The sequence below is a fragment of the Argiope bruennichi genome, chromosome 4, assembly GCF_947563725.1.
Source record: "Argiope bruennichi chromosome 4, qqArgBrue1.1, whole genome shotgun sequence".
NCBI lineage: Eukaryota > Metazoa > Arthropoda > Arachnida > Araneae > Araneidae > Argiope > Argiope bruennichi.
In genome coordinates, this window is record NC_079154.1 from 19729564 (window position 1) to 19743602 (window position 14039).

The window sequence follows — 14039 nt, forward strand, 5'->3', positions numbered from 1 at the left end:
CCAGAATTCGCTAACTTCTTTTACAAATAAATCATAAACAGTTCAGCATTAACTTATCAATGGAAAGGTCTCGGCAAGTAGATTTTTGGAGAGCAATTTAATTGTTACCTGGGGAGAAAAATCTGGCAAATGCCGACATTCTTCGGGGAATGGCAACATTCACATAGTTGTCATTGGACATTCACTTAACTATTGCATCGACATTCACCGGAGGATATTGACATTCTCTAATTTCAGTTTTTTATGGTAAAAAAAGATAAAATGTTGGCGCGTTTATGCCAATTTGCAAAGCCAAAATGAACAGGGGCATAAAGAACAACAAGCACTGAGGCATAATATATTTTTTTCGTTCCGAGTCGCCAATAATGGTTTAGTAAATATAGATGGCGCCAAATGCACACCATTATTTCTCACAATTTCTATCAAAAAATGACATGAATACACTAATGCTTTGTCCCGATGGCTCTCTGAGTATCTATACCCCCCTCCCCCCACCTCCTTGTTCCCCAATTATTATGCCACTTATGATGAAAAAACAAAAAAATATTTCATGCTCTGGGCTTCAATTAAACCACTGATAACGGCTGAGATAATAAAAAACATTCTATTCAGCCGCTATAGTTCAACACATTTTTATAGAAAAAAAAAATCGTTTTCACTCTGTTAAGTCATCTGATCTGTACAGAAAAGTTCTTTATAAAACTAAAATATTTACTTTTGAGAAGTTAGAGGCTTTTAACATCTTAGATTTCAACACTTTTCTCTGATCTTAAAACATTAAAAGTGTTGTTATAATGTTAATGGCATATCAACAAAATTAAGGATTAAATACAACACCTTAAAGAAATGCCTTTTCATTTTACATGCAATAGGAACATAAAGATTAATATTACAAAATTACCTATATGAGATTCGATGAATTTTGCTCTCAACTTTCGACTTAAGCTGACCCACTCCGGTTCCGACTCCTTCCTCGTTTTGGAATTTCGACATTTTGGCTTTCCAATCTTTTCGATGATTCTGACATCGCCGTTGGGCTCGATCGTATTTATTTCCTTCACAGAGTGATCTGGTGTAATAAGAGGATACTCTGAAACAATAAATGTGTTTTAGTATGGATAATGTTTTTACTAATGCATGCTGGGTCAATTTAATAAGTGTAAAACTCCTACAAATTTTTATAGCTATATTGAGCATAATCTTGGAGAAAAACAGATTGTCTTGGAGAAAATCATATCATTGTATTATCAGAGATAAATCATGGTTTCTTTTTTTTTCTAGGTACATGTTTACAAATACAAGCAAAGAAAAATAATCAGAAAAACTTCTGTCTTACCACTTTCATTATTCCCTAATAATGCTTTTTGAAATACAGTACCTATTTACAAACTTTCAAAATGGTTTTTATTAGGAGCCCAATAAAATTCGAATTCACCTTCTACGAATATTACAGAAATCTTATTTATCCTTTAAAATATCTGATCGTGACAATATAAAATCTACCAATTTTAAAGAATCTATTCTTTATCGCATATAAAACATGGACGTTAATGATAGATGCTATTTAAAAAACTGCATTCATTGTAGGAAGCTGGCTTATTTATTTTATACAGTTAGAAAGAAACCAAATTCGTTTTCATACATGCAGAGAAAAAGTTTTATAGGATGCGTATTTACAACACCTCATCGATGTACTAATGTATAATGTAATAATATCTCACAGTAGGAGTAATTTTCTTGAATAGTTAATTTCATTATCTAATATTAGGTTAAGTAATAATTCATAAATGCCATAGGAATAAATTAAAAAAAGTAATTTGTCGTTTGGTGCAATCGTTGTACTTTTTTCCTGTTTAAAGAATGAAATTTAACGATAGGCAAAACATTGAGGCATTGCTTCTATTTAAATTAAGTACAAATTTTACAACCAACGGTGTTCTTAATTAAATGTAAAGAGTAAGAGGTGTTGAAAATGCTTCATTTTGTACACTTTACTAATTTAAAAAAATTAAAATAATTTTCTTTCAAGGTGTCGGATTCTCTGTCAAATAATATTAAACTTTTTGACAATGCATTTCATTCTTGCCCTACTTTTCAATTTAAAAAAAAGGACGAACGACTATTACCCAATACAATACAAGACATACTTTCGATAAAGTTTTGATAAACATCGAGTCGATTCTGTTTTATCCGTTTCTTGTGCATTGAATAAGCTCATACTTAAAGTTTGATATCTGTAGAAAAACTAATTGTATGAAAGTACTTACTTTTGGTGAAAGCAACTGAACAAAAAAAAAATTTAGGCTTATGAGTAATTAATAAATACTTAAAGACTAGGCAAAATATTAAAAATACAATTATAACTTTAATTAAACTATGGTTAGCATACTATTTTCAACTATTTAAATCACCATCATATTTTAATCAGAAATTCCGTATCGAAACTTTGGCCAAGATGACGTTTTCTAGAAGTGTATTTCGAGAAATTTTATTTGCGATTTTTAAACTAAAATCTTATAATAATTTTCGAGAAGACATTATCGCACTCTCAAACTATGCAACTGCTGAAGCTTGTCGTGCTAAACAGTTTTTCAATACTATCAATATTATTTTTTTGTTTTCTGTTATAAGAAAACATACAGAAAAGTGAATATTAAATATGATAAATTTCATAAATATTTTTAATTGTAAATTAATATATATATATATATATATATATATAAATTTTGATTTTTGTAATAAAAATAAAATTTTTATACCAAATTTTAAAATTTGCTATGGGTCCGATAGAACTTTAAGTCGGACAGCATTTTTTCTATCATTGATATAAAAAATATACATTCTAAATTAATATATTTATATATCTTTGCTTAGTATGTGTTGTTATTTTTTGAAGAAAAATAACTGAATATGTAACAATTTTCCCTTGTAGGATGGACCAAAAACAAAATCTAGAACTTAATCAACGTAGAACAAACAATTTTTTGAGTGTTGCGTCATTCATGTAATTAGGATATCAAATATATTAAAGTATGTGAAGTTTGGGATGAATTTTTTAGAAACGTTCAAAATCAGTTATATTTTAAAATATTTACATAAAATAGATTGAAAAAACATGTATGAAACCAAAATATACCAGTTAATTGGCAAAAGATTTTTTTTTAAAAATTTCGAAAAAAGTTTTTTTTTTTTCTTTTTTTTTTCAATAAAAAGAGGTATAAAGCAAAAGTTTTCTAGTTTAGAAGCTTATCAAATTATTTCCATAAAATTTTTTGATGGCTTAAGAAATATATTATCTAATTGCTGAACTAAAAAATAAATTATGTATCTATTCATTCTTTAAATATTGGAAGTTGACCGATAAATAGCATGAAATTTATTTTTTCACATTGTGAAGAACTAAAACAACTATAAAATATTTTTAAAGTATTAGATTACTTATTCTCTAGTTCAGAAACTGCAGAATATATTGAGAAATTATTACACCAAATTTGAACAAAAATATGCATTTTACTTTGATTTATCAGGTTTTCCGTAAGAAAATTCTATCATATTGTACATTTGGAAAAATAGCATCTAAAGATGAAAAATAGCATTAAAACGCATGTAGATGCAAGTATAAAAATCAGTGTAGCTACCCAAAAAAATAGACTTAGAAACAAAATTATAACAGCTTTATAAAGAAACCTGTTCAAATATTAAGAATTTTAAATTTTAAAAAAAAACTAATAATTTTTTTCAAAAAATTGACTTTTTAACGTAGTCTCCTACTTTACAGAAAAGATGTGACTTAATTAAAATTAATACTTTATATCAAAATTTTACATTTTTTGATCCAGACGATAAAAAATTTTTTATCTAAAAATATATTTTAAATAACCCGGTCAACTTCGGATATTATATGTTAAAAACCGACAAAAAAAAACTATGTCAAGGTAACAAAGGCAGTCCAATAACTAATCTATATGAAGCATCAAGACTAACGAAGAACAATTTCTCACACTACCATTCGAAATAAAGTCAGCACAACTTAGATTATACGGCATTTTTAACCCACGCATTGCATAACCACTGAGTCAATTCAAAGAAAAGAATGGTACATAATAGTCAATGCCATCGAGTCAAGAATTTTATGCAAATTGAGAAATTCGAATCGAAATCCATACTTAATGCGAAGGGGACAAAGATACAAACATATCTTCACCTATGTGTTCCTCGATGAACTTTGTGCACAATTTTCTGCTCAAATGAATCCATGGCGGCTCATCCGTTTGATGTGCTGTCACGTCCATGCTGTCCACCACTTTCTTCTTAATATCGCATTTCTGCGGAGCCTCGCATGCTGCCTGCTTCGTCGGCTGGGGTGGTGGAATTAGCTTTACCACGTGCTGCTTCACTCCATCCGGTTCCTCGTGTAGATAGGAATCGGCGGAATTGTGTTCTAAATACGTCATAAAATAAAATAAAAATAAAAAATAGTAAGAATTTTTTTTCCTTATGGAGTTTGAAGATCAATTTGACAAGGTAAAAACAGGTCAGATCTTTTATTTTTAATTTTTTGCTGGAGTAGAAAAAAAATAGGATGTTCGGAAAACATCGAGAGCTGTGAGGTAACCAAGAGGAATTTAAGAGGTAAGAGCATTAAAAGAACAGAACTTAACAGGTTTTACAGTTATTTGTTATGATCCTGGAAAGTTTTAAAATAACATCTCTCTAACCACAAAAGAAATTTGTCAACATTTTGAAAAAAATTAGCATTTCTACTCATTTTAATTAAAAGTAAAATAATTGATTTAAAATAATATACTTTCACAAATTGAAAATAATAGAAATATTTTATTACCAAGGCTATGCATGCACAAAAAATAAACAAACATAATAATCTTTACAAGCACATTTTTTTATATATATTTCATTTAAAATTATTATCAGTTTGTGTCATAGTTTTAGATAATAAAAATAAATATATAAGTACTGAATCGATCGTAAAATTTCATTTATTATTTAAAATGATTTGCTGGTAAAAAAAAATATTAATACTATTTAAAATTATTTATTGTAAAATATTAAAAAGGATAGAAAAATAAAATAATTATTATCAGTTGGTGTTATGTAGTTATTTTTAGATAATAAAAATAATTACATAAATGTTGAATTGATCCTGAAATTTCATTAATTACTTAAAATTATTTCTGGAATAAAATTAAAAGATATTAATACTTTTTAAAACTATTTATCTTAAAATATTAAATGGGACATAAAAATAAAAAATAAAAATATATATGTAATTTTTCGATCACAAAATTGCATTTAAAAACTAATAAAATACATCAGAATTAAAAAAATAATTTTCATTCCTATTTAACTGTAATAAAATTATTACTGACCTTAAAATATTATAGCATATTTTTATAATAGGTATTTAATTTTAATATTATATTATTAAATATAAAAATAAATCTTAATTATTCTATTATTAACTAGTTTTTTAGAAAATATGTTTGGTAAGCTTAATTATACCCATACATAAATAATGTTTATCATCAAGTATTTAAAAATCTTAGATTAATACGAATTTGCTTATAATTACTAAATTTATTATTCAATCAAAATAGCTTTGGGATTTCTGCTTCTATTAGTTCGTTCTTAATCCCTATAGGGCTGATAATTTTTCTGGAATTAAGGTACATAATACCAATAAGTCAAAAAAATTAAATTGTATTTTATTTAAGTTAGACTAATTACTTATGTAAAGACGAATTTTTTTCTAAATCACGATTTATTTCTTAACACCGAATCTAAAAATTCACTTTTTCTTATTCAAAACCATTATTCATTTAATAATAAATGAGTACTATATTAATAACTTTGAATAAAACACTTTAGTTTTGTTTAGAATGCTTTTTTAATTAAATAATTTTAAGAAACACATAAGAAAGAGTGGTCATATTTTTTATTTATTTTTTAAATATTTTTCTAAATCTTCGATCAACTTAAAGTTTTTATCATAAATTAATTTAAAATTATTAATTAATTATTAAATTAAGTATTGTTATAACATGCATAACATTAAATTTTATGAAGATAATTTTTTTTAATAAAACCTTTTAATGGATGAAAAAATTTAGTTATCAGCATAACACCATTTACTTGATGTTTCAATGAAGCCATAAATCAACTATAATTTTAAAAGATAATTGATTTTTTTTTACTTGATTCTTTAATGAGGAAAAAATGCTTTATATCAAGTTTCTAATGCTTTGCGCTTAGTTGTTGCATCAGCGTTATAGATAACAAAACATAGAACTGCTGCATGAAATGATTGTTTAATGGAATATACAAGTGTACTCTCTAATAATGATCCAAAAGTTATTTCCGGCCCGTTTGAGACAATCATGTACTTCCAATAACAATGCTTTGAATGACGTAAAGATAATATCATTTAAGGCAATCAATGTGCAGGTGAAAAAATTACGAAATTTACATTTTTATATAGTCCCCCGATCTTATTATAGATTATATTTAGTGAAATATTATCTTTACACACAAACATTTCCAAGAATTAAAAAAAAAAAATCTCTTTCTTCTGCGACTAAAACTGAGTTATGAAGTTAACCATTTCAATGACCGCTTCTAGGAATACTCCCCCTCTCCCGTCCACAAGCAGCGTTTGTGCGCACCGCCTTTGATTGGCTCAAAATAACAAAATCTGAAGAGCTGTAATTCCATCAACTTCCGTCGTAAAATAATCTAATTTTCTTAGTGTATCAAGAACATTTCATTTAATGGGACTGAATAAAATGATCGATGTCGTAAATTTTTAGCTATACATTGATTGATAGAAAAGAAGCATCAAATATAATTCCTTAAGTCATGCAGAGCATTTCTCCAGCCGGATGCACAGAGGCTGGGCTGGCCTGGTGGTTTCGGGACCAGAGGGTTGCAAATTCAAGACCCGATTCCACCAAAGAACCGCCTTGTAGACATTAAATATGTCGCTAATAATTGTCCTCCCACTGGTATGGTGCAGGCATTTTAAGACGTGAATGCTAGCTCAGGCGTCGTTCTCGTCATCTGACTGTGATTCAAACTTAAGAAGTTCGTCCCAAAATAGCACTGGTGTTTCTTTAAAACGAAACATTAACATAAGTAAGCCAAACTGAACTAGCTGGAAGTATATGCTTATTTCTTAGCTGTCGCTACCATCATTAGAATGGACACCTTGCTTACTTTCTAATACGGCAAGATAGTGAACTCGCAAAATGTATATGTTTTATATCTTCTCTGTATCTTGAGATCCATGGCCTTCTGGCAGGTGGCTTCAGTGCCGAAGAAAGTTTACCGAGCCTATATATATGCGACTAACGCTTCGGAATCAGCTCGATAAGCATGCAAAAAATATATATTCTGACTCAACTAACTTCAATTTTACTTAACCTAGAATATCAGTATCATTTGAAGATATTGATGATCCTTACATTACTGCTTTCTCTCAAAATCATAAGAAATGAGCGGAGGAAAATGGGTTAAAGACTCATTTTTATGGAAAATCTCCCATATATGAGTCTTTGGTAAGTCTTAATTTTGCCAGTGATGGGCATGTTCTTTCCGGTGTAGAAATTTCGTAAGTAAAGTGCTGCCCAAAAAGTAATCCAACAATGGGTTAGAGTTATGAAGTTCATCCCAAAATAGCTCATGCGCAACTTCAGGGAATGAGTCCATTTGAGCTACGAATTTAATTAACTTCCCTTATCATATGACAAATTCTATTTGGGAAATTTATAGTTATCTTAGTTCCTATAATAATATAAGGGATATAAGAGATTAAATTACTTAATACTGTCACTAAACAAAAGATTTCAATGTAAAAACAAGGTAATTCAATGTATGAATCAGACACGTCAATATATGCGATGTGGTTGAATTAATAAATCAAATAAATCAGTGGCATAATTTTGTAACGAAAAGTTAAGGTAAACAATATCCATATCCTGTAAATTAGATGCCAAAAGTGAATCTACAATACAAGTCGGGTATTTCTTTTCTTTTCTTTATTTGCAGTAAGCACAGAAACAGCATCTGTCTCCTCTGAAACATACTTATAGATTATTTAATAAAAAATAATAAAAAGGAAGAGAAATATCAGACACATTAAGTTTATAATTTTTCTTTTAAAATGAAAATTGTAGGAAAACGAGGCAAATCCAATGCGTCACACATTTGTGACGCACTTTGATATAATCTTGACTTAATTACTGAAGGAAATATTGTACACTTGTAGATGCTATTTTATGGTTTAATTCCTTTCAAAAATAAAAGTCATTTGAGAAATATCAAATATTTTGTGAACAGCATTGCAACTGCATCTTTCTTCTCCTACTGAGTGGTATGGATATGAGAAATTTCTCTATATTTTCTTCTTGATTTTTTTTTCTCTTGTTCATCTTTGATTTGATAGTAACTAATCTCGCTTCATATTTTATGAATCGAAAGATTCACTTAAAATGAATTTCGTTGCCCGTTTCATTTCACTTTATCTCAAAGGTAATATAAAATAAAAATTTCCTTACTAATTTATTTTATATATTCTAAAATACTGGATTATTGGAAACTTTTAACTGTATTCTATGTATCCTATTAGCGCTGTTATTCAAAATATGTCTATTTGTTACGCTCAGAGCTGTTTATCGGTTATTATTTATAATTAGTCAATATGATAAATCGGTTTTTCCGATTATTATTCATAATCGGTAAAATTCCGATTTAAAAAACCGATTATTAAAAATAGAATATAGTTAAATCAATAATTATATTATTATTATAATCGAATAAAAACATAAATATTATAAAGTATATATATAATTATTATTATAAAAATATAATTATTATAACAATTATTATTATAACTTTTTGAATTTTTTTAATACATTCGTTTTAAGAAAATGTTTATTTTTAATGAGTATTTTTATAGTTACATTGTGATATGAAATCAATTATTATTTATTATTAGTCAATATGATAAATCGATTTTTCCGATTATTATTCATAATCGGTAAAAATCCGATTTAAAAAAACCGATTATTAAAAATCGGTTATAGTTAAATCAATAATTATATTATTATTACAATCGAATAAAAACATAATTATTGTAAAGTATATATATAATTATTATTATAAAAATATAATTATTATTATAACTTTTTGAATTTTTTTAATATATTTGTTTTAAGAAAATGTTTATTTTTAATAAATATTTTTATATTTACATTGTGATATGAAACAAGAAATCTTATTATATTCTATCTATTCTATTGTACGCAGATTTTCTACCCCGAAATTTTTTCACAAAAATGAATTAATAGTAGTGAGTTCAGGCTTTGTTTTAAAGTCAAAATTAAGATGTAAAAAAAAACTGACCTAAAATTTTTCAACACAAAAGAAATCATGATCTATAACTACGTAGGAAATTAAATAATTGATCGACATGAAATAACAATTTGCATTTTTTTTTTTTTAGATGTTGAATTAATGTAACTCATTCACTTTTCTGATGATGGGAAAGTGTAACTTCTGGTAAGTCTTAGATCTGGTTTTTGATGTTATTTTTTTTTTTAAAAAGTCCTCATCAATGAAGCAGACGATTTATTTCGTACCTTGGCTCTAGAAAGTGCAACACGGAAATCAATTTCAGTATTCAGAATAAAAGAAAGAAGATATCTAATTTTCTCTCTCCATTATTGGTAATTTGGTTGAAAAGGAAATGTAATTTTCTTATTGTCAAATCGAAGCTTAAAACAAAGGCCAGGAAGAAAATTGAAAAGTTTTACAAGAATTTTAAGAAAATTCCCATGCACAAAATAATTATTGCATTTCCAGGACATTTTCTATCTTCGCTTTCAGAAACATCAAAATCTGCTCAGAAAACCACGGTTTCCATTTTCAATGGCCTAGATATCTTCGCAACGAATATGTTTTTAGAAGTGAAGATTCTTTTATTGTCAAGTTAAAAACAGAATATCAAAACTAAATATCTAATGAATAACTTCGCCACGAATATGTTTTTAGAAATGATTCTTTTATTATTAACTTAAAAACAGAATAGCAAAAATAAATAAATAAATAACTTCGCCAAGATTATGTCTTTAAAAATGAGGATTCTTTTGTTATCAATTTAAAAACAGAATAGCAAAAATAAATAAAGCAGTAACTTTGCCACGACTATGTTTTTAGAAATGAAGATTTTTTTGTTATCAATTTACAAACAGAATAGCAAAAATAAATAAATCAGTAGTTACCATTGCTAAAAGATGTAAATTGAAATTTAAGATATATATGAGAAGTTTTTAAATTTTATGTTGCTATTTTTCGAAACGCTTTACATAAAGTTAATATCTAATATCATTAGAAAAAGTAAAGTGATAAAGTGATGTTTCTAAGTTAGAATCAAGTTGGAATGTTTTTGAAACAGTGCTAAAAAAATTCTTTCGCTGAATCGCATTATTCATCGATTAAAGCACTATCGATTGAAAAAGTGAATCGCACAACTTTAATTTATTGTCCAAATCGAAATGAATGTTGATAAGAACTGTGTATGTCTTGGGAAAAAGTCACTAAATTACGATACATTTTTAATTCCTTGTAATTCAATTAAAATAATTTTGATGCTATTTTACTTCTTAAGAAATAAGATTTGAAAATACTGAATTATTATAATTGGCGGGAAACTCATACTTACATACACTGTTTTAATTATTGTTTATCTATTAATGGAACGAAATTTCATGATTGGAATTTCATTTTTTTCTTCTTCTAGACAAAATAAAATATAGACATCGCATTTATGATTTATGCTAAAATGATAAAAATGTCCTGATAGTTTCTTGTAAAGCGAAATAATTTATTTATAATTATTATTTCTTAATTTATAGATCTGTTTACTTTTTAAGTTTAAAGTAAGAAATAAAGCTGCCAAACGATAAAAAATTAATTTAAGAAAATCATTTTATTTTTTTCGAAAACAATTATAAGCTTTAAGGCAATAAAGATGTAAAATGAGATTTATTAATTTTTGAATTTTTGTATACTGGAAGTTTCTTTAACATTGGCTATAAATCATAACTTTGTATATTTCATGCAATTGCTCCATCTCACTGAAAAATTATAAAACAATTGCGCTGACAATAAATCAAAAATAAGTTTATAAATAAAATAAATTGTTTTGAAATACAAAGCTGAAGGAATACTTATTTTATGCTTACATTTCATTCATACAATAGTGTTGCGAAATTGAATGAATGATTTATAGAGCTTTCTTAGAACTCAAAGATGGTGAAACTTCTAGGAATAAAATATAATAAGTAATTTCGTCATTTTCTTGTAATCGATTTATGTAACCGATTGATGTTATATGTTAACACAGTAATAAAAGAAGAAAGACAATAATTATCCTAGTTTTTTGAAATATAAATTTATAGCGTTAAGTTTTGAAAAACAGAAAATACATACATGTTTGAGTTGTTTAGAATATAATAAAAATATCTAAGAATATAAATGAAATACGCTTCAGAAACTGCAGAGGAATTATTTTTAATGAAGCTTTGTTATATATATATATTTTTTAAAAGGCTTTTCTTTAATACTTTTTCATAAAGCGTTTTTAAGAGGATTTACGCGTAAAAATACAAATAATTCAATACAATAGTCCCCCCCTAAAATTCTCATAAAAAGACTGCTTTTTGAAATTTTTGAAAATTTTGTTAAGAAATTTTGCGTTTTTGCATGAATGACATCGATATTTTTCTATCGAAGTGCTAAAAATTTAGGTTTAAATGGAAAATCAATTTTCCAGCAGGACAACGATCCCAAACAGAATGCACGTAACGTAAAAATATGATCTCTTTTTCATTGTAAACAGCAGTTGCACACACCACCACAGTACCCCTACATCAATGCCATCGAATATCTGTTGGCCACATTCGAAGCAATGGTCCAAAAACAAAAAATTAGAAACAAAACCCATTTAAAACAAGTAGTGCAAGAAGAATGGGGTAAAATATCTTCAGATACCACCAAAAATGGGTCGAATCGGTACCACGACGTTAGAGGCCAGTATAAAAGCCAAAAGACATGCAACAAAATACTGACACGTTCTTTCTATGCGAGATATTACAAGAATTTCATTGGTGTATTCTCAATTTTTTCAGGCAAAATTCTGCGTATGTTTATGTAAAATGCTTCTGAAACTTTTCAATTTAGAAGTTTTTCGTTGATTTTTCTTTATTTTTATTCCAAATTAAACCATTTGTTATGTGTGAAAATAAAAACATGTTTGCACTTCCCGGTAATGTGTTATTTATATTGAAAGTCAGATTTATCAAGTAAAAGTAAGGTGTACTCTCAATTTTTTGAGCCAGTGTATATGAAAAAAAAAGTCTGTCGCAATCAGCATTTAGAATAATTGCGATTTATATTTCCATCTATGCATTAAAATAACTATATTCTGCGGATTGTGAAAAAAGAAATTTTTAATTAATTTTATAAATCAAATTATTTAAACTAATTTGTTATATAATTAAAAATTTAATAGGGGAAAAATATTAAAAATTAGGAGTTTCAAAACATTGTATTTAAAATTGGGATAAATCTGAAACAAAGAATTAAAAAAAAAGGATGACTAATTAATTTAGATAGTACTGATGTGAAATTTATTTTTATTATAATTAAAAGTCATGATACTTTTAACGATCTTTTTCTTTAAAATAATTAACAAACGACAAATATAAAGAAAATAATTAATTTAATAGTTAAAAAAATCCAAGTTAATAATTCATCAAAACTAACTGCAGTATTCATTTTGAAAACAACAAGGAACCTTCAATTTCCAAAGCTAATGTTATATTTTAGCATCTTGTGATAAATACTTACCTCGTATTAATTTTTAATAAAAATGAGATTATAAAAAATAAAGTATTTCATCGATCATTTGTAATAATAAGATGAAATTCCAAAAACTCAATCTCTCCAGAAGCAACCTGTTATCGTATTGTCATAGCATTTCTTGACTTAAAAAAACATACCACTCATCGAATGACATAATTTTTATTCAATTAAAAATTAATACTAACTCGAATTGCTTTTTTTATTCAATATTTTCATGCAAACAGAGATCACAACTTTGAGATAATTTTATCTTCGAAGAAATACAAGAGAGTTTCACATAAATTATATCAACTTTTACATTACTTTTTTGAAACAGTAATGCCATCCAAACCATGATTTCACTTTTCGTGTTGTCCGCACTTCTTGCCATAAAACTCGAACATAACTCCTAGAAATTTCGAAATCCCCTTTGTTATTTACAACGTACCTATGTGGCCTTCCACAAATTTGGCACGGAGCTTTCTGCTAAGACTTATCCATTCGGGCTCTTCTCCGTTCAGCTCATTTCCATTGACTTGCACTTGCTTGTCGTAACGCTGGCCGTTCTCCGACATTCGATACAGCATTGTTTCGTCAGAGTACGCTGCTGTATTTAAAAAAAAAAGAAAAAGAAAATTAGATGCAACAAATGAATTATTCGTGTGAGGCGATACTTAATCAGAGATCATATTTCAAGATTTGAAAATATATCAGTTTTCGTTTGTTTTCTCGTATATAAATTAGAGAGGAAGTATTGTAATTGTCAAAAAATTCGAGCTCGAGATTTTGACGAATTTTCATGTCTTTATACCTTTCTGAACACAAAAGACACAATTTTTGCATTATGTTTGTCTGTCCATCTGTCTCTGAATATAAATCAAAAACGTTTTGAGCAAGCCGAACAAAATTTGGTATATGGAATAATTACCAAATCTGTCGATCTCTGTCAAATTTTGAACGGCATCCATTCGAAGAAAGTCTTTCTGTCTGACTGTTCGAATATAACTCAACACTGTAGCTAGAAATCGAAGATATATAGATATTTAATATCTATAGTGTTGACACCTATCAAATGTTTAACCAAATTCAGCAAAGGGTTGACTGACTGTCAGTCGGTATTT

At 27.3% G+C, this 14039-nt stretch overlaps 1 protein-coding gene across 5 annotated transcripts in view; it reads right to left on the minus strand.

The window, feature by feature from the left end:
• Positions 1-14039, minus strand: part of LOC129965643 (probable cyclin-dependent serine/threonine-protein kinase DDB_G0292550) — a 92727-nt gene that overhangs the window by 23973 nt on the left and 54715 nt on the right. For 4 of the 5 annotated variants that reach the window (XM_056079724.1, XM_056079721.1, XM_056079722.1 and 1 more), the window contains 3 exons: positions 13367-13525; positions 4205-4441; positions 902-1090 (listed from right to left, as the gene is read on the minus strand). In XM_056079724.1, coding sequence (XP_055935699.1) covers positions 902-1090; positions 4205-4441; positions 13367-13525 — 585 coding nt within the window. The remainder of the gene's footprint in view (positions 1-901; positions 1091-4204; positions 4442-13366; positions 13526-14039) is intronic. The other variant, XM_056079723.1, reaches the window with a different exon arrangement.